Below are 22,241 nucleotides of genomic sequence, written 5' to 3' on the forward strand. Positions count from 1 at the left end.
AAAAAGAATGTTGCCTTCCTTGACCTTAGCTGGACGTCATGTTGGGTGGCTCAAATTTTTCATCACTCCACTCATGTCCATGAATGAGCATGAAAGCAGTGTGAGTGTTGATTTTGGGGTTACAAATAAACATTAGCAATGAGATGAATTTGCAAATACAGAGTCTGTAAATAATGAGGATCAACTGTAAATAAAAATAAATTTATTACTATATATTAGCAAAAAAATTAGAAATAAGAATTTAAAATACCTTTAAGATGTAAAAAAAAAAAGAACTGCTTAGGAATAAATTTATTTCAGAATAAAATTTAAGCTGAAACCCAAAAATTTTGCTGAAAAATGATCTAAATAAATGAAGATATATCTCATATTTGGGAATTGAAAGATTCAATATTATTAAGATGTCTATGTCCCCCAGTTCATTTATTGATTCAATACAATCCCAATAATAATCCCCAAAGTCATTTTCTTTATAGAAATTGGCAAGCTGATTCTAAAATTTATATAGCAATGCAAAGCACTAGACTACCTAAAAGAATTTTGTAAAAGGATAAAGTTTAAGGAGTTATATTACCTGATTTCAAGACTTACTACAGAGCTACAGGAATCATGACAGTGTGGTATTTATGTAAGAATAGAAAAATGGAAAAGAATATAAGTTTAGAAAGAGACTCACATATATGCAGGTCAACTGGTTCTCAAAAACAAGTTGCCAAAACAATTCAATGGAGGAAAATCACTCTTTACCCCAAATTGTGCTGGAACAACTGGATTCTCATACGGATAATAAAATGAAGTTTGAACACTGCTTCGCAGCATTCATGAAAATTAATTCAAGAAGGGTCATATTTCTGAATGTAATTGCTAAAACTATAAAGCTTCTAGAAAAAAGCAGAAGAGAAGATCTTTGCAAATTTGGGCCAGGCAAACCATTTCCGAAAGAACATTACAAAGCACTTGCCATAAAAAAGTTGATGAGTTGAACTTCATTATAGTTCAAAAAAGAACTATTGTATCTAGAACATATTAATAAGTCATATAATTCAATAATAAAAAGACAACTCAAATTTTTTAAATGGGTACCAGACCTGAACATTTACTTCACAAAAGAAGATATATAAATAACCATAAAGCATACACAAATGTGATCAACATCAATAGACATCAGGAAAAATAAAAAAAATAAAATTAAATAAAGATGGCTGAAAAAGCCAGCCTAGAATAGTTAAAAAAAAAAAAAAGTCTTACAATAACAAATTTTAGCAAATCTGTGGAGCAGTTGGAACTCTCTATGCATTGTTGGAGGGAGTATAAAATTATACAACTCCTTTGTAAAAATGTATAGCAGTTCCTTATAAAGTTAACCTTAAAAACGTTCAGGTCCACTGAACAAAAAGACTTGTGTGAAAAATGTCTTTATTCATGATAGCCCTAATTAGAAACAACCCAATAGAATGGGTAAATGTGTTGTGGAATCTTCATACTCTGCAATAAAAAAGTAATCAATTACGGATACATGAAACGATATGAGTCATTCTCAAAAACACTATGTTGGGTAAAAACAGCCGAACACAAAAAAGTAAGTGCTGTATTGTTACACTTATTGAAGTTCTAGAACAGACAAAATTAATCAATGGTGAAAGAAATTAGGAAAAGCAGTCGCTCGTGGGGAAGGGCAAGGACTGACCAGAATTTTTCTGATATGATTAAAATGTTTTGTATCTTAATCAGGATGTTGATTAGACTTTTAAAATTAATCAAATTATACCCTTCAGTGCATTTCATTATACATAAATTTCATCTTTTAAAAAAGCCCTTGAGCAATCTCTTCTGTGCACAATGGCCACTGTCAAGTACACACATCCTTCGCATAATACATCAGATTCCAAATATGAAAATCTAATTGTCATTGTGTATGTGGAACAACTGGAACTTGTATTCTCTGCTATGGGAATGTGAACTGATACGAAGCACATCAGAGAGCAATTTGACAATATTTAATACAGTTGAGTGTGTGCCTATGACCCAGAAATTCCAGTAATTATGTACCTCCCAAAACCCACATGTATATTCAAGTATATTCAAGGCAGCATGTAATAGTTATAAACTAGAAATCACTCAGTACCCACCAATAGGAAAAGGGATATATAAACCCCACATTGGCCATACAACTGGGTATCAAACGGCAGTAAAATAAATAAATAAAATAAATAAATAAATAAATGAATAAATAAGATTACTCCCATCCGTTACGCTTCTGAGTAGCCCCCTACTCAGAAACAGAAAACTGAGTGGGAAAAAAGAAGGCACAGAAAAATACACACCGAATGAGACAATTTCTATAAAATTTGAAAATATTTAAAAATCTACTCAATAAACTCCCTAGGCATAAGTGCATAAATACAAACGGTATGAAACGTGAATGAATCATGAGCTTCAAGTTCAGAATAGGGATTATGTCCAGCGGAGACATGAACCACACAGAAGCTCCACCTTTACTTCCAATGTTTTATTTTTAAAATCTGAAGCCAGTGTGGGAAAATATTAATATCTGACATGATTGGTGGTGGATACAGGGTATTTATTTGAGATACTACTACTCTCCATGCATTTCTGCATGCTGAAATATTTCAAGAGAAACAAGGAGAAGAAGTCAACTCTCCAGCTCAAGCTTAGAGAGCCTGGGGTAAGGGATGGGTAGATAGTTTCATCGTCTCCTGAAGAGAAACTGCAAACTATCCTATTGCCCAAGAAATACAGGAGCCATTTATTCTTCAGAGCTTTGAGCACACTTTAGATCTGTTATATATCCTTACCCTCTTTGCACAAGGGGTTTAAGGTGGCTTGCAACAAAAGACATATACAATGAGCCGGAAAAACCTAAACATAAGTAGGACATCAGGATCAAGGATAACAAATACTCCATCGATCCTGGTTAACCACAGTTGCTGTGATCAGGTTTCAAACTTAGCTCTGAACTCCTTGGCAATGGCACCCATTCCATCCGCAGCTGACCCAGAAAAGCAGGTTACAAAAACCAACTTTTGTTCTTCAAGATTTCAACTGCATTCTTTTCTGCGCAGTCTCTACGTATTCGGTTTTGCATTTTGTCTTGCTGACTAGCCAGTTTCTTCTTTCATTTGTTCTTCTGTCCTCCCTGCCTCCCACCCTCTCTCCCTTCTTTTCTTCCTTTCCTTTCTTTCTTCTCACTCTTTCATTTATTTTACTCAGATGCCAGATCCTTAAAACTAACAGTGTCTATGAAAGCAGGTCCTCTCTATTATTTATTGGTTGAAATAACCTGAGATGAGGTTTTCAACCTCTCTGTGCCTCCATTTTCAAATGTTCGAATGGGGGTAACTATCATATACTCACATTGGGAGATTAAATGAGATAATGCATGTAAAGAGCTTAGTAATACAAGATATTCATCAATCTTAGTTGTTATGATTATTATTATTAATCAGTGGAGGAGAATATGAATCCCAGTGGATTCCCTGCCCTGGTCAGGAATAGCCCAGCAGGAGGATAAGGCTTTGCTGGCTCACGTGTCAGCCTCCAGCGGAGTGAAGCTTAGGAAGGGGAGGCTGATACCAGCCCCATCCTCAGACAACACAGTGAACTAGCCTCAGATCCAAAGGCACACCTAGCAGCCATCCCCAGATCCAGCAGCACATTTAACCATTTAACTGCTGGACCAGAAATGGGGGAGGGCAGTGTCTCCCTAAATGGGGGATACTGGACATTTCTGCTTTTGAAGCAACCACAATATTCTGTTTCTGCTTGAGATTCCTTTTGGAAAAAAGCAATCCTTCAGCACACACTAGATAGTCTCAGACTGTGGGGTATGCCTCTCTTCTCCTTTCCCAAAGACCCTGGAAAACCCCAAGTAGAGAGGACAACTTGTTCCAGGAATCAACGCTAACAACATACGACCCTCACTTGATTCCACACCCTCGCTCAGGTCCCCTTGTCCTTTCACCTGGGGAATTATCTACACCCAGGAACTCCGGCAATCAAAATGGGTTGGGAGGAAGTTGAGCTGGAGGGGATAGGAATTATATGGGGTCCAGGACATAGCCATTGGGAGTTTGGGACCAGGCAAAATAAGGATTCAAGAAGTATAAATCCATCTACTATGGATAGTGGGGGGAGGCAAGAGACGGCTCAGGTACAAAGGGATGTGAGACCAAGTGACTAGAGCTGGGGCATAAGATTTGGTTTCAAGAACAAGACAGAAACCCTATTAGTAGGTCTGCGTAGAGCCAGCAGGGCCTGTAGGCTTGCTGCCAAGTCATTGAGTGCTGACCCAAGGTCCCTCCAATTCCCAGAATACCCGGGGAGAGCCAAGAATACATGTGAATATGAGGGTCAGATGCCTGTAGCATCAGGGATGGGAGGGCTAGGGGAGAAGAGGCAGCACAGGAAGCCAGAGACATGACCTATCACACAGCCAGACCATTCCCTGGCGAAACCTTGAGTGAGGTTCTCCAGGTGCCCAAGGCATCACAAGGTCTGGCCTTTCCTAGTACCGGAAGCCCAGGAACAAGACATCGTTGTCTCTCCTCCCAACGTCACCCTCCAGGTGGGGTCTCACTTCCATATCAAACAAGAAAACCCAGAGAGATCACCCTTTGCCAGCCAGGTAAGAGATGGTTCATGTTTTAATTTCGAAAGGCTGAAGGATCATCAAGAAACCCTGAGTTCTTCCTGTCCAGGAGCACCACTTCTGTGGTTCCACCGGTTTCTAGAATAGCTTCGTTTACGGTGTTCACTGTGTGCCGGGCATTGTGGTAAATGCTTTAAACGCATCATCTCATTTGCTCCTCACCACACTACTTAACGTAGGTTGTATTATGAGGCGGGTTCAGATGGGTTCAGATGGGTCACGAGCTAGTAAACTGGTAGCTTAAGCACCAAGGTACAAAGCCAGGACAGCAGGACTGACGAGGTCGCATTCTGAAACGATATGTTAACATCGAACTTGAGCATGCCTTCTTGGGGGAGCTCCCGAGAGCTGCACGAGCAGCTTGCCTAGCTTCCTTCCAAGCATTTCTGTATGACTTTGTTGTCCTGTAACTTCCACTCTCATTGTCCCACCCCGGGCGGTCCCGCTGCTGTGAGAGCTGTCAGGCGGAATCTGAGCAAGACGGAAAATTCCTACTTATCGACCTGAAAGGTTGTTTTACTGAAGGTGTATTATCTCCAGCTACGCTAGTGGCCGCGAAACACCCTCCCCACCAGCACGAACTAGGACAAACCCCTGCTTGCGTCCTATTTACCTGTTTGATCTTCGGAGGGAATTAGAAAAATGAGAACCTGTCACCCATGAGTCCCTAATACTTCTGAGGCACAGGGACGACACCTGCCTGAAGAAAGAGCCCCCGCACAGCTAGCAATGGAAAGACACCCCTTTCGGAGAAGCAGACTTACCGACTTGTGACTGCATTTTACACTCAACTTGGGAGCCCTTCAGACAAAGCATTTTCTTCTTGCGCCCGCTGTACTCACGTTCATATTTTCTGTCCCCGGTGACCCCATGACGCCCTGTGGTGCCCTGAGGACGCACCCCTGGAAGGATGGGGCCTCTTCCTACTTAAGTGAAGAGAAGGGCTCCCGCTCAGCTAGAGAGGAGCATACAGTAATAGGCCACTTCTGACTGGACGAAGAAGGCAAACACATTTTTCTTTTTTTACTAATTTATTAGTAAGTTTATTCTTCACTCATAAAAAAGAACGTATTTTTGGCTTTGAAATCATGACATAAAATAAAAAGGCAAGTAACTGGGAATTATCAGCTGCAAGTAGGTGGGAGCAACTCATGCTGAACCCTGAGCAAGCACTCGCTGCTTTGGGCCAGAGCAGGGGCGGGCGAAGCAGAGCCGGGACGCGGTGCTGGCGCGGGGCCCCGCTGGCTCTCAAGACCGCTTAGCTCCCAGACGTTGTTTGGTCAGCTTACGCAGGAAGCTGATCCTCCCTTCTCTCTGTCCTCCTGCCTTCTTCCTCACCTTTAACTACGGGAACAGCAGGCTATAGAGTGCTTTGATGCTAGGCTTTCTAGTTTGTAGGATAGTGTTGCTTCAACATGGTTAACCTACTTGTTTTCAACCTTCGAAAACACAAAACTGCTAAAGTCAACTGGAACTAAAAGCCATTTCTATTTTTGGTCAGTTATCTGCTGTAGGCAGAGCTTCATGTAGGAATTTTTATTGCGGATTTCTATGACGGCATCCCTAACAAGCTCAATGAACATCTGCGGCCAAAGTTTCTGCAGAGCCTCGTTTTTCATGTTGATTTCTGTGGCTTCCTTCACGAGGTCTTCCATATACATCTTGCAGAATTTCTTTTTTTCCTTTATTTCCTGTTAAAAAAAGAAAAGTTTGCATTGAATCGTAATTAATCCAAGAGCCAAAGGCACCACCAGCTGAACGAGAGTAACATGAGAGCACCTGCTCTGAGCCCCGTCCTCCAGAGCAGGGGTAGTTTCCTAGACACTCTGGACACAGAGCTCTGCTTGAGTAAAGACAGCGGTGAGGAGCTCTCTACTTCCCAGGCCACTCCTGCCTGTTAGACAGCTCTGCTAGAGGACGTCTCTTTACTGGAATCACCTGGATTGTAACTATCTCCTTTCTCAGTTAAGGGAGTTTAGCTCACGCAAGACAGAGGAATGCACAGATTCATGGCTGCTAGTGGTAAGCGTATCAGGGCACCGACACCGACAATCTTAATTGGTATCAGGTCAATTAATAGCCAGACACATCCTGGAAATACCATACTCTGAATTCAGTCCGTATGTTAGGAGACTGTGTGGCGGCACTACACTGATTCATTAGCTAGACCATTTGGACCAAGTTGGGGAAAAGTGTACAAGGAAGAGGAAACGTACATGAGCCTGGGACCTAGAACTTGGCCTTGAGAGAAACAGTGCTCCCACTCAAATTCTGGGTTTGGAAGTTTGCAAATGAAAAATCTGGGTCCAAAACATTACAGCGGAAGTTTTGGGCCTAAAGCTATTCAGGCCCTGGGCCCCAATTTCACCCTAGTGGCTGACACAAAGCCATATGTTCAATATAAGAATTCAACATTTATTTTGGCTCTTCATACTTGTGAGGAGTATTGAGGCATGATGATGGAGAGTGCCAAAATAGATATGGAAAAATTAATGGAGTAGATCAGACCATCAGAATTATAGGAAAAATTCACATCAATGAAAGAGGAAAGAGATAATAAATGTCAATGAGACAATAGGTTTAACTTCTTGGAAAAGAATCTATTTAAACCTCCAAATCAAATGAAAATACCAAAATAATTTCAAGATGAATTAAAGAGTTAAATTTAAAATATCAACAGATGTTGTCATTAAAATTATACTTATAAAGACTTGTAATAACAAGGAAAATACATCACAATGGAAAAACAAAAATACAAAATAAAATTTTGATAGAGGTTGGGTTATACACATGGATATAAAAGTCAAAACTTAGCAGTTGTACACCTAAGAGTTGTATATCATTTTATATAAGTTTTACCCCAAAAGAAGAAACTATATCAAATATTGAACTCTGATTAATGATACATATGCTGAATTACTTAGGAAGCATGCTAATGTCTGCAATTGCTTTGAAGTGAATTAAAAAATAGAAGGTGGACGGATGATGAATAGAGGATAGGTCAATGTATAGATATGGGACAAAGCAAGGACACAACAGCACAATGTTAATAGCAGAATCTAGGTTTGGGTGTATGGGCATTCGCTATAAAATTCTTTCAACTTTATGTCTGAAATTTTCATTAAAAAGTTAGAAAAAGTATAAAGAAAATGAGTGGAAGAAAATATATTGAAGTATCATTTTTTAAAAAGATTTTATTTATTTATTTGACAGACAGAGAGAGGCAGCCAGCAAGAGAGGGAACACAAACAGTGGGAGTGGGAGAGGAAGAAGCAGGCTCCCAGCGGAGCAGGGAACCCGATGCGGGGCTTGATCCCAGGACCCTGGGATCATGACCTGAGCCGAAGGCAGACACTTAACGACTGAGCCATCCAGGTGACCCATATTGAAGTATCATTAATATTGTCTTTGGGTTGTTGAGACCATGAGAGTTTTTTCCTCCTTTTTTCTATTTCTCTTCCTTTTCCAAATTTTTACAATTTTTAAAACAACAAAACATGTTTTGGATTCTTGATTAATTAACGTAAGTTAATGATGAGTCCCAATTGTCACTAACTTTCCCTAACACAGGCATATTTTGGAAATTTTCTTATGACATATAAAATTTCTCTGAATAATCACTCACCATTCAGGGGTCAACATGCCGACCTGATTTAGTTCATGCGCTAAAAACAACTGGTCATGAGTTGACCTCGCATAAAAATATGTACAGATTGTGATGGGCAATAAATAACAAATGGTTCCAGCTGGCTACTTCTCCGATGGATCTCACTTTCTTTAACTCTGAAATATGGTCTGGGACTTAGTCACCTGCACTAAGTTAGCTTGTTGATGAGAACAGCATTGAGCTGTTCCCTTTTAACACTCAGTAAATCTGGGCTACACAGGGACTACCAGGGAGAGAGACAAGTGTGAATCACCAGAGATCGATCAAGAGCTGAAGCGAGCAATATTTCACAACATGCAATACATTTACACAAACAGAAGGCACATAGCATATTTAGTGAATGCCTCTTTTACACATTGCTGAGTTTCTTGAAACACAATTTTGAGTTCTTTATTTATTTAGTTTAGAGAGGGGGGAGGGGAAGAGAGAGAGAGAATGTTAAGCAGGCTCCACTTCCAGCACGAGCCCAATGCTGGGCTCCATCCTACAACCCCAAGATCACGACCTGAGCTGAAATCAAGAGTCTGACACTTACCTGATTGAGCCACAGGCACCCCACAATTTTGAGCCTTTTAAAAAAGAAAGTCCTGGCAGTAAGACTGGAAAATTTTTATAGTAATTAAGGAATAACAAAAACGTAAAGAATTTTTAAATGATGTATTTTGTTAAATAATTTATACATAATATAAATTAAACTCTTTGTAAGTGGCATAGTGCAATTTTTGGTGCTTTAAAAGTTCTTGCTATAGCTCCTTCCATTACTTCTTTATAAACATGTTGCTACAGAATTGCATCTGCCATAATAACCCTTAATTCAGAACTATTGGAAAGCAGTTTTACTTCATCATTTCTTCTCTCCTCCATACCAATTACTCCCATCTCCGTGAAGTATGCTCTCAACTCATCAGATATCTGCCAGGACGACTCACTCTGCCTGTCCAGAACGATCCTGTTAAAAGCATGTTAGAGATACCTCTCTTGCCCTGACCCGTCAAGGAGTTACTGCTCCTTGAATAATGCTTTTTCCATTCTCAAATGCTTTCATATACTTCTTTTTTTCCTATCCCACAATATCCCTGTGGGGTTCATAAAGCAAGTATTGTACAAGTTCAATCCTGATGAGATGAACTCTATACAATATTATTTATTTCATCGAACTAAAACTTTTTGTCATGAAGATGGTTTGGGGAAAAAAGTAGGTCAAAGGTGGGATTTGTTGTGGAGCGAGTTCAGCTATAATGGTACTTGTACTGGGGTACAATCCGTATCCCCATCTCATAAATGGGAAACTAAGGTCAACAGAAGTTGAGAGACGCGCTCAGGATTACACATCACTACTAATACTTTCCCAGAGGAAACTCTAGTCTCTGAAGGACTCGCAGTCTAGTTGGAGAGATGGCCTACACGTACGAAAAGCTAACTAAAAAAATACTAACAGTAACTAAGTGCTGAACAAGATGTTTAGACAGCAAATCTAATCAGTGTTCAGAAAGAGACAGCACTTTGTGGTCAGGAAGACTTCAGAAAGTGGCATGATACACTCTGAAAGAGTCCAAGGTCAACAATCAGGAGGTCTGAGTTCTAGAGGCAGCTCGGTCAGTAACTGGCCGTGCGATCCTGAGTAGTTCCTCTGAGCCTCCTGTTTTCCTCATTTGTCTAAGAACAGGACTGGAATCATTAGTCCCTTTCAGCTCGAGGACTCCACTTCTGCCTTAGATCTTTTTTGAAATGAGTCAGGAGCATGGATGGGCAGTTACCAAGCAACAGAATTATACATGTCGTATGTATAATTATACATGCCATATGTATAACGGAAGGGTCTGCTTAGCCTGATTTGTGAGGAACTCACTATAATTAATTCCCTTCACAACTCAGGATACACCGGAGAGAGAGACTGAGCACTCTATGCTGCAATGATCTAAATATTTTTCAAGAGGCGCCTGGGTGGCTCAGTCGTTAAGCATCTGCCTTTGGCTCAGGGCTTGATCCCGGCATTATGGGATCGAGCCCCGCATTGGGCTCCTCTGCTGAGCCTGCTTCTTCCTCTCCCACTCCCCCTGCTGTGCTCCCTCTCTCGCTGGCTGTCTCTCTCTCTCTCAAATGAATAAATAAAATCTTAAAAATAAATAAATATTTTTCAAGAGGTAAGGAGCGTGGTCTGGGCGAAGGAATGCTAGACTGTAAGTCAAGAGAGTGATTAAGGGACTAGGACAAGGTCTTTCAGGTATTAAGTGGTAGAATCAGGGGCTCAGATCCAGGTCTCCTAGCGGCCAAGTGTTCTTTCCAAAATCCCTTCGACATTTCTCAAAACAAGAGTCGACATTCTCTGTCCTAACTTTCGGATTGCTTATTTACTGCTCAAACCATTTTGAGATGCTGCTTATATGACTCCACTAAAACTACTCCTATTTAAAATACAAACAAACAATGATCTTGACTGTCAAATTTATGACATTTTTTTCTTCTGTTTGTAACCTGCAGGTGTTAGAAAATCACAGTCTCTTCAATCAAGGTCATAAAGATTTTCACTTACTTTTTCAATGAAAACTTTAAAGTTTTGCTTTTCATACTTGGGTTTCCATTTGATCTGGAGTTAATTTTTGTTGTTTGGTGTGAAGTAAGGGTTCAATATGTATTTCTGATTTCATATTCAATTTCCTCAGTACCATTTATTAAATTGTCTGTACTAATCTGCAATACCTCTTATCTACATCCCCATATACGTGGGCTATCTGTATGTCACATACATGGGAGAGTTCCTGCTCTCTACTTTGCTCTCAGGTCTATTTGTCTATTCCTACACTGCCTTAATCACTACAGCTTTACAATATACCTGACATCTGGTGAGGCAAGTTCTCCCCACTTTTAGTCTTGTGTATTTTAGGTTCTTTGCTCTATCAGATAACTTTTGGATCAGCTGGTGACATTCTACAAATTTTGATTAGAACTGCTTTATATTTATGGATGGATTTAGGAAGAATCTTTCCCATGTAGAACATTCCTGTCCTCGAACATGAACTATCTATTTAGTTCTTCTTCCATGTTTTTCAATAAAATTTCATAATTTTCTCCATAGAGGACTTATACATATTTTATTGCTCATTCCTATAGTATTTTTTGTTACAGTAAATGGTATATTACTTTAAATTTATTTTTAAATAGGTAACATAGCCTATATTGGGTCGTCAGCCCCTTTTCTTACCGATTTATAAAAGTTCTTTATCATTTAAGAAGATTAGTTGCAAACCATCTTTTCGTTTCTTTCTTGTCTTTGCTTATTCTATCCAACTGAAGGTCTTTTTCATGCCAACGCCACACACATATTTTCCAGGATTTCTTGAAAAACCTTTATACTTTTATTATAAACTTTAAAAGCTCTGACCCATTTGGAATTTATGCTGATATAATGTCTGAATCTAGCTTTTTTCCCCCTCAGTTCCCTAATTATTCCTAAATCAATTATTGGATAGTCCACATGACTTGAGATTATTCTTTATCATATAATAAATTATCTTTTGTATTTGGATATACACTTGAATTTTCCATTCTATCCATTAGACTATCTCTTTATGGCCATCCTCTTTGAATTGCTATGACTTTATAATATACCTTAATACCTAGTGCTAGTATTCTCAATATTGTTCTTTTTCAAAAGAGTTTTTATGCTTATTTTCCCACATGTACCATAGAACCAACTTGTCTCAAAAAACCCTCAACAAAAATTTTTGGCCTTTTTATTAAGATCATATTAAATTTTTATATTTTTTAAAGATTAATTTATTTATTCATTTGACAGAGAGGGAGAGAGAAAGAGAGCACAAGCAGGGGGAGCAGCAGGCCGAGGGAGAGGGAGAAGCAGGCTCCCCGCCCAGCAGAGAGCCCAACTCGGGGCTCAATCCCAGGACCCTGGGATCATGACCCAAGCCAAAGGTAGACGCTTAACCAATTGAGCCACCCAGGCGCCCCAAGATCATATTAAATTTTTAAATTAACTTAAGGGAAACTGACATTTTGCTTTAGATCCTTCTTATCCAAAACATGGTAGGTTTTTCCATTTGTATAAATCTGTGGTGTGCTTCATTAATGTTTTAAAGCTTACTTCACAGAAATCATGCATATTTATTAGTTAGTTATTACTAGGTATTTTATCTTTTTGTGTTGCTGCTGTGAGCTGGGTCTTCTCTTTCTGGTTGTTATTTACTTACATGGAAGCTGTTGATTTCTGCTCCATTACTGAATTTTCTTATAGCTTTTATAGTTTAATTATCTTGGGAATTCCAGAGATTTGATACTATTATCTACAAGTATAAGTTCACTCTTTTCCTTTCAAATTACCACTAATCTCTTTCTCTTGCCTTTTTGCATTGTCTGTATTGATAAATGATAATGGCAATACTGGACGTCCTTGTCTTGAGCTGACTTCAGTGATGCATTAGGGCTCTGTTGCTGTGCAGCACATTATCTCAAACTTGGTGGCTTAAGATGACACGTACCTATCATCTTACAGGTTCCATGCACCAGGAGTCCAGGTGCAGCTTAGCCAGGAGCTCTGCTCAGGACGTCACTGTAGTCAAGGTGTCAGTCAAGCTGTGTTCCTTTCTATAGTTTGGATCCTCTTCCCGACCCAGGTGGTTGTTTGAACAGAACTCAGTTCCTTGCAGTTGTAGAGCTGAAGCCCCATTTTCTTGCTGGCTGTCAGCAGGGGACTGCTGTCAGCTCCTAGAAGCTTCTTGCAGTTCTTGCCCACGTACCCTCTCACATGGTGGCTTACTTCTTCAAGGCCAGCAGTAGCCTGAATCCTCTTTTAAAGGACCTGGTCAGACTTACCCAGGATAATCTCCCTTTCCATTAACTCAAGTCAACTGATTAGAGACCTTAATTATATTTGCAAAATCCCTTTACCCTTGATCTATTCTGTTGGTTAGAAGCAAGTCACATGTTTTACCGGCACTGAAGAGAGGGATACCAGGATGTGGGAATCGTGGAGGACATCTCATTCAGAATTCTGCCAACCATTAATGCTAATGTTGCTAAAGTTTCCCCATCAAGCATGACATTTGCTATTCAATTTCTATTTATCTTATTTGCTGATTTAAAAGAATTAAGGATGGATGTTGAATTGTGTGAAATGCCTTTTCAATGTCTAAAGAAATAATCACAACTTTTCACCTTAGATCAATCAATCTACTGATAGGAATCTTCTTGCATTCCTAGAATAAACTACACTTGGCTGTAATGTTTTGTTATTCATTTAACGTTCTGCTATAGTCTCCTTTAAATTCTCCCCCTCCTTTTTTAAAGGATTTTTGCACCATCTATATTCTTAGGTTTTTGGTCTGGCTTTTCTTTTTCTGTGCCAAACCTGGCAGGTAATGTTATGATGTCTGCCTTTAAAAAAATGGAAAAGTTTTCTTCTTTTGCAATAATCTTACACAACTTAAAAATCACTGGAATTGTCTGTTCTTTAAAGAGTTGGTTGATTTCTCTGTGAAATTGTTCTTGTTTTGCATTCAGCTCTTTGGTATTTTTGTAAATGTCTTTTATTGATATTAGTATTAACTTTTGGCTGATGGAACTGAGTGCCTTCAAGAAGACAAAGACTTGCTATCCTGTCAGTTTGGCTTTCATTTTCCTCCTTTGGCCATACCAGGAAGCCCCTACTGGCCAAAGATTAAATTCAATCCTTTCACATAGCCCTCTTATTACCTTTCTAGTCTCTTCTTTTAACATCATCTACCTCAACCTCTGTGCTTCTGAAGAGTGAATTGCTCATAGCTCCTGGCTCTCTCCTTGTCTAGTTTATGCTTCTATGCCTTTTACTCATACTGCGCTCTCTCAGAATTGCCCTTTTCCCTTTGCATGTAGCTACATTTTATCATTTAAGACTGGTATCAGGAAACTTCTTCTCTGGAAAGCCTCCCTTGACCTGACTAAGATATCCCACCTGCACTCTCTTGATATACTGATTTATAACCATCCCCGTATATGCCTATCTCCTCCATTAGGATGTGAGATCCGTGAGGATAAGGACAGTGACTTCTTACAGCCCAAGTAATGTGTGTGACAGGGGCCTCACACATGATTTCTGAATGAGTGAAAGCATGACTGTGGGGGTGGGGGATGACTTCAAGGTATTGACTTCAAGTATTTAAAGAGTTTTCATGAGAAAGAGACTAATTCTCTTTTTTACATAAGGTGGTACTAGGGTCATGAATTAAAAGTTATTAGGAGGCAGATTTCAGCTTCACATGGGTAAGAATTTTTTCACCAGTGGAATTGTTCAGTGATAAAGAATCAAGAGCCACCTCACAAAGCAGTGATTCTCGTACTAGAAGAATCTAAAGCAGAATCTGAACATCTTTTAGGATGCTATAAAAATATCGATTGCATTGAGCTTTCAAGGTATTTTCAAGCTGTAATCCTTAGAGCCCTATGGGTTCCAAAGAGATGCTTCAGGACTGGGGATAAGATGAGGAGGAAGGAAAATAATAGACAATCCAACCAAATGAAGCTCTGAAGCCCTCCTTTCCCTCAACAACAACAGCTACTCTGCGGTTTTTGCTTTGTTTTGACTTGCGGGGCTTCAGCTACAATATGGTTTGAATAAAGAGTCCCATGGCTGTTAAAAAAGATCCGAAAACCACTTGCCTGGCCATTTCACTGCCATATATATACGTATATATATATATGATACATATCTAAAACCTGTGTGAGTTATATAAATACAACTCACGGTGTCTTGCACATCAGTGAAAGATGCTCAGTCAGTGAGGGCTTTCTGCCCTTTGTCTTGCTCTTTACCCTTCAGTCCCCTCAAAATCTTTCGCAGAATCTTCACATTCCATTGTTATTTAGAGGACTTGTTTCTTCGGCTTCCTTAGGAGTTCCATTAAGGCAGGCACTGCATGCCGCCCTTCTTTGGAGCTCCTGTGGCACCCTAACACTGTATTTCTCCAATAAACCTCCGAACACGAAGAAGTAAAGAATTAGCTCCAGCTTTGCGGGCTAAGTAGCTACAGTGGAAACAGGGTAGGTTAAAACGGTACCACGCAATTAAGGATGCAGAAGTTAGTGGTGTAGGAGAATGAAAGCAGTGAACGAGGACATCAAGGACGCAACCTGACGTGGGCTACCTAGGTACTCACAACAAGCCCGTATCTTCTGTCTTAATTCAGACAGATCAGAACCCCTCGTCCACTTTGGTCTAAATTTTTGGTACAGATTTCTTTGGAACTTTTTTTTCTGCTGAAATAAGATATTGGAACTATGGGCTCTATTTCTTCCTAAGGCCATGGTGCCTACTGTCTCCAGCTGTATGTAACGTGAGGCTGGCTAACTTTCCAGGACACAAACATGTTATCTTCACTGATTAAAGGGAGAAATGTACAACCTCCAAGTCCCACGCCAGGTGGGAGACATCCAGGCACCAGATCCCAAAGACTGATGGTGGTTTTACCTCTAGCCTTTCGTTATAAAAGTCTCTCGTGGTATAATTTAGTGTAGCACGGTTTGTGTTTTCTCCCACGAGTCTTTTGCTATCGCTGTTTTCTTCATTGACAAGACCAGGTTTTTTTCCTTTGGTTTCTAGCAGATACCGGAATTGCTTCTTTCTGTAGAAAGACAGTCAAGAGATGTAGAGAGTTACCAATGAGATTTATTAAAATGTGCCTATTTTTTTGTTGACTTTTGAGGAAAGCATATGCTCTTTGGAATGTTTGTTTTATGAGTTTGAGTTATTTATTTGAACTCAGTTCAATACCCCAATCTTTCTACTATTAAGCTAGTCAACTCAAATTCTTTTGTTTCATAACTTCCAATCATCAGCATAAGCATGTCTCAACCACTTTTAGAGTGAACAAACTCTACCTTAAAGAAATCAATACAAAATTTAAATAATCAAGAGCATAAAACGACCCAAACTTTCTCAGTGCTTATCTTTCATAAAATATATATTACCTCTTACAAATCACACAAAGAGTTCGTAATTCCATTATGCAGCTCAGCAGTATTACTCAGAGATAGAAAATGGAATGGGATACTGGTTTAACTTTAGGCAAAACCAAAATAAACAAAACCCGAAAACAAAAAGTGTTAGCACATTGGGGCAAGATCTTAGTAGGAGGTAAATAATGAAACCAGAAACTTCATTTGATTATGAAGAACATACACAGTGCTCAGAGCATCCCTGGCAGACCCATAAGGCTAGACAGAGTGCTGTAACTCACCTCCCATGAAGGTTGATTGCTGGTTTCCACCAGACTTAGTGTGTCTCTAAGTGATGGGCTATTACTACTTTACTTTAAACTGAACTAAAGATTGGGAAGAGAAGAGGAATAGTTCTTTTAAATTTTTTTTCCTTTCCCAATTTAAAAGTATAAAACAGCAACTTTAGAAATTTCAAGGAGTACACATTTTGAAAAGTATAAACAGATAAAAATCACCCATAAATCTATAGCTCATAAATCTATATAAACTATAACATTGTTCACATTCAACATATTTTTTTGCAGCTTTTTCTAGGAATTTTTGTAAAAAGTTAAGATCACACTAAACATCCAATTTTGTACACTTACTTTCACTCAGTGCTATCTAGTAAGCATTTTTCTATGTCATTAAAACTGAATGAATGAATAAAATTCAATTGTGATGTTAATCAATATACCTAACCAAGCCCTTATTTTAGATATTTAGTAGTATAATTTTCTCAACTTTTATAAAGAAAGTGAGTAACATATAGATCTTCACCTGCATTTTCTTTACTGACTTTTCAATTACCAAAGCAATGCATATATACATTTTATATCATTCACATTAGTCTTTTCAAATGATCATTTTTCATTAATTCTGTTTTTATTTTATTTTTTATTTTTTTCCCTTATTCACTGTCAGGCAGCTTTAATTGTCACACAAAGAAACAAGGCTATTGCTGTTTGAAGAATCTCAAACTCAGATGTTCTGGAGTATAAACTTTTAATGCTGTTAATGCCATCTGTCCCCTAGAACAGATTTGTTGTTGAGTTGTAGGACTCTCCTCCCCTGGCATCACATCGTTCCAGAATCTGGTCTTCATTGCCTTGTGTGTTTCAATAAGCCACACCACCTTAGAAATTAAGGATCTGGGGATGCCTGGGTGGCTCAGTTGGTTAAGCACCTGACTTCGGCTCAGGTCATGATCTCGGGGTCTCGGGATCTGGGCCTGCATTGGGCTCCACACTCAATGGGGAGTCTGCTTGTCCCTCTCCCTCTGCCCCTCCCTCTGCTCTTGCTCTCTCTTTCTCTCAAACAAATAAAATCTAAAAAAATATAAAAGGGAAATTTTGGGTCTGATTTTTTCCATAATGAGGAAATGCTATCCTTATCTTCCCTTTGCATAACACTTGAATCTCTTTTTCTAAATCTGAAGAGCAGGACCCAATGTTTTGTTTTGTTTTTTTAAGATTTATTTATTTGAGAGAGAGAGTGTGTGCAAGTGGGGGAAGAGGTGGGATGGAGGTGGAGAGAATCCTCAAGCAGACTCCCTGCAGAGTGGAGTCCGACCTGAGGCTCAGTCTCGGGAACCTGAGCCAATGACCTGAGCCAAAACCAAGAGTCGGATGCCCAACTGACTGAGCCACCTAGCCGCCCCTTATTATTTGGTTCTTAATGTCATTATTTCTTTCAACTTCCTTCAGGATTATTTTGCTTTTTTCTTTCTAACTTCTTTTTTTTTTTTTTTAAAGATTTATTTATTTATTCGACAGAGATAGAGACAGCCAGCGAGAGGGAACACAAGCAGGGGGAGTGGGAGAGGAAGAAGCAGGCTCATAGTCCAAGAGCCTGATGTGGGGCTCGATCTCGCAACACCGAGATCACGCCCTGAGCCGAAGGCAGACGCTTAACCGCTGTGCCACCCAGGCGCCCCTCTTTCTAACTTCTTTATTTTCTTTTCCTAACTCCTTTAGATAAATATTGAGCTCATTCATTTTCAGCCTTTATTCTTCCCTAATACATGCATGTCAAAGGCTAAAATGCTTTCATTTAGCATCATGTAACTTGATTCCACAGTTTTGAAATGTGGTATTTTTGTTATATTTCAGTTCAAGGTAGTTTCCATTATAAAACTGTCTTTAATCTGTGGGTTATTCAGAAATGTGTTTTTTGATTTCCAGATATATGGAGATTTCCTGGTTAACACTGAGTAACTAAATTAAAGCTTAATTGAATTTTGAACAGAAAACATGGGCTATGTAAATCCTTTGGAATCTGTTGATGATTGCCTTATGGGTAGTATCTGGTCAATTTTTATAAATTTCCACGCATGCTTGACAAGAACATGTGTTCTACAGTTATTGGGGGTAATGTTCTCTGGACGTCCATTAAATCAAATTTGTTAATCATGTTCATGTATTTTATATCCGTTTTAAATTAATAGCTCAAAAGTATATTAAAACTTCCCACTGTGATTGTGGAGTTGTAGTAATGCCAATTTTTGGTTTATAGATTTTTAAGGCTATGCTAACGGATACATACAAATTAAATTAGCAAATTTATCTATTTCTGATGAACTGAACCTCTTATCATTTTCACATGATCCTCTTTATTTTTTGTGTTGCTTCTAACCTTAGTGTATTTAGTCCTCAATGGCTACTCTGTTTTTATTTTGGTTAGTATTGATGTTGTTTCCTTTTCTCACTTTTTTACTTTTTAAACTTTATGTAACCTTATGCTTCAGATGTGTCCCTTGTAAACAACGTATAACTGAACTTCATTTTTTTACTCAATCTGACAATCTTTGACTCTTAACCAGAACAATTAGTACATTTGTATTTTATCATTGATAACATTGATGGTCATAATTACGAGCTCCCTTAGATTCATGCCCTTTACAATGTGATTCTGCAGCTAAGGAGACTACCTCCATGATAGTATCAGTATTCAGACCAGGCCTCAGGAGTCCTTGCATGTTTTCTCTCTCTCTTTAAATCCTGCCTCTCCCATGAAAACGAACCCAGGCAGATTTCTAGAGCATGAGAGACCGGGTGGAGCAAAGACAACTTTACCTAAATACCTAAGCAAACTGTACCAAAGACAACTTTACCAAATACCTAAGGCCGCCCTAGACCAGTTTATAGCTGGCCAACCCCCAAACAAGCGAGAGCCCAGGCTTGATCAGCAGAGCTGCCTACCCAACCCACAAGTGACTGCAGATGCATGAGGACCCCAGCTGAAGGCACAGCCATCCAGCTGACCTGCAGACTCGGGAGAAAACGACTCTTGTTCTAAGCCACTGACTTTTGGTACAAATGGAATTGCTGATATAGTCACATTTAGGTTAAATCTGACATTTTCTTTTCTTTCAGTTTGACCCACATGTTCTGTGTTTCTTTTCTCTTTCTCTTCTTTTCCATTTCCCCCATTCCTCCTTATTAGTTTAGAAACTGTACACTCTTTATTCTTTGGTTACCATAGAAATTAGAGCATGTACTCTTAACTTGCTAACATCTAGCCTTAATTACGAAGGCTCCTTCCCAGACAATACAAGGATCTAGAACGCCGTATCTTTATCTACCTCCTCCTACACTATGCTGGTGTAATGTATGTTAATTCTATAGATTTTAAAACCCATAACACATAATTATTGTTGCTTTATACAGTCGATGTTCATTTAGCTTTATCCCACAAATTTGGTATTTTCCTTGTTCTTCATTTAGCTCTTCTTGCACCTCAGACCTTCTATCTGGGATCACTTTCTGCTTAATTACAGGCTTTATAATTTCTTTTAGTGCAGTAATACTGGCAGGAAATCTCTTAGCTTTTGTTTTATATTATTTTGTTCTAAAGTGTCTTTATTTTATCTTCATTCTTAAAAGACATTTTTACTGTGTATAGAATTCTAGGTTGTTGGCAATTAATTTCCTTCAGTAATTGAACATATCATTTACTATCCTGTCTTCTGAGTTCCACTGCTGCTGTTGTGAAGTCAACTGCTGATGTGCACTCCTTTAAAGATAATCTTCTCCTGGCTGTTTTAGAATTTTTCACCTTTATAGTTGGTGCTCTGTGGTTTCACTGTGAGGTGACTTGGGGTAGATTTCTTTTAATTGAATACATTTGGAATTGGTTGAGCTTGTCTAATGTATAGATTAGGGTATTTCATCAGTTTAAAAATTCCTTGCCATTATCTTTAAATATTACCTCTACCCCACCTTCTTTATTATCTTTTTGAAATTCCAATCAAACATATTTTAAACCTTTTAATTCATTCTATCCCCACATTTCTTAACTGCTTTTCCATATGTTCTTTTCTCTTTATGCTTCATCCCATAAAATTCTCTCTTGGTTATTTCCCAATTTACTGATTCTCTTTTCAACTAGATCTAATTGGCTGTTAAACCTCTTAAGTTTTAATTGTGTTTGTTGCATTTTTCATTTATAGAACTTCTTTTGGTTTCCTTCCAGATCTGATGGATCACTTTTTAAATTTTCTTGTTATCTCCAGATATTTTCAAATTTGTCTATTATATCATGAAATACACGATGCATATTTGTTTTATAATCTTTAAGAAATAATGCCAAAATCCAAAGTATTTGTGGGTCTGTTTCTGTAGCATATTTTTTTATCCTGCTAGTTCTTATATATGGTAGCTTATTTCCTTGTGTGCTTGGTTATTTTTACTTTTTTTCCATTGTGTCCTGGTCACTGTCCTTAAAAATTACTTACGGAAATTCTTCGAGATAGGTGGGAAGTAAACTTCCTCCAGAGAGGAGGTGCATTTGCTTTTCCCAGGTATCTAGAGGTAGTAACATTTAAACTTTGATATTATTTTAAACTATCCATGTATTATGAATTTAGGCTGCAAATCTGTATGAGGACTGGCTTTTGGTTACATTTCTTAGAGACAATTTTGCCCCTTTTCTGCTCATACCATGACAACTTTCCTTGGAAAATCCAGGTGAAGAAAGGGAGCTTTATTTCTGACACCATCTTGATGGTGTAGCCATAGGGATTGTAGCTTAATTTTGGGAAGATCTCAATTTATAGTCACCACTTTAGAGGGGGTCCTGGGCTTTGATTTCTAGCCTTCCCTCTTTGCAGCTAACAAAGGCAAAATTTAAGTTTCCCTTAAATGCCTCCAGGTTAAACTCAGTCTACATGCTCACCTTACTTCTCAATGTTCTTCCCATAGATCTCGGCCTAGTTATTATGCTATATCTTATCAGCTCTTCAGTACTTTTATGGAGTTTTCATTTTTATTTTATCCAAATTTTTCGTTGTTTTTAGTGCAAGGAATTGTCAAAACAACCTAACTCACCATTATTGGAGAAGTCCAATGTATTCTCAATAAGAACTTTCAAACTGTACAAACATACATACAGCAAAACTTGAAAACCACTCTTTAACTACTCACCCACCACTCCTAACACCCACATCCTACCAGGTGTTCACCTTTTTAGCTCCCTTTCTATGCCTCCATATTTATACATGTACATTTATTTTGTTGCTTTCAAAAATGACATCGGGTCATAATATAAATGCTCTCTTATACTTTATTTTATTTAATGAACAATCTGTCTCTGGATCATTTCATATCAGAACGGAAAATCTACTTTAATCTTTTTTTTTCCTTTTTCTTCTTTTTCTTATAGATTTATAATAACTGTAATGTACATAGTATCATATAGATACTACATTCATAGTTTAGAAGTATCATGATTTATTTGACTTTCCCTATTGTTAGACATTTAAGTACTTTCCAAAGTTGGGTTACTACAAACAATAAAGCAATGACAGCCTGTACATAAGTTTTTTGTGCCCATATATGTGCATTTCAATAGGCTATATTCCTAGTACGGGAACTTCTGGGTTCAAAAATACGATAGGTATTGCTAAACTACTTCCTTCACAAGTCTGCATCAAGTTATACT

General features: G+C 38.5%; 1 protein-coding gene across 4 annotated transcripts in view; it reads right to left on the reverse strand.

The window, feature by feature from the left end:
• Positions 1-5,717: 5,717 nt before the first annotated feature.
• Positions 5,718-22,241, reverse strand: part of LRRC49 (leucine rich repeat containing 49) — a 154,995-nt gene continuing 138,471 nt past the window's right edge. For all 4 annotated transcript variants that reach the window (XM_034660736.1, XM_011228817.3, XM_002922323.4 and 1 more), the window contains 2 exons: positions 15,793-15,946; positions 5,718-6,360 (listed from right to left, as the gene is read on the reverse strand). In XM_034660736.1, coding sequence (XP_034516627.1) covers positions 6,157-6,360; positions 15,793-15,946 — 358 coding nt within the window. In that variant the 3' untranslated portion in view covers positions 5,718-6,156. The remainder of the gene's footprint in view (positions 6,361-15,792; positions 15,947-22,241) is intronic.

This window comes from Ailuropoda melanoleuca, chromosome 5 (assembly GCF_002007445.2).
Source record: "Ailuropoda melanoleuca isolate Jingjing chromosome 5, ASM200744v2, whole genome shotgun sequence".
Classification (NCBI taxonomy): domain Eukaryota; kingdom Metazoa; phylum Chordata; class Mammalia; order Carnivora; family Ursidae; genus Ailuropoda; species Ailuropoda melanoleuca.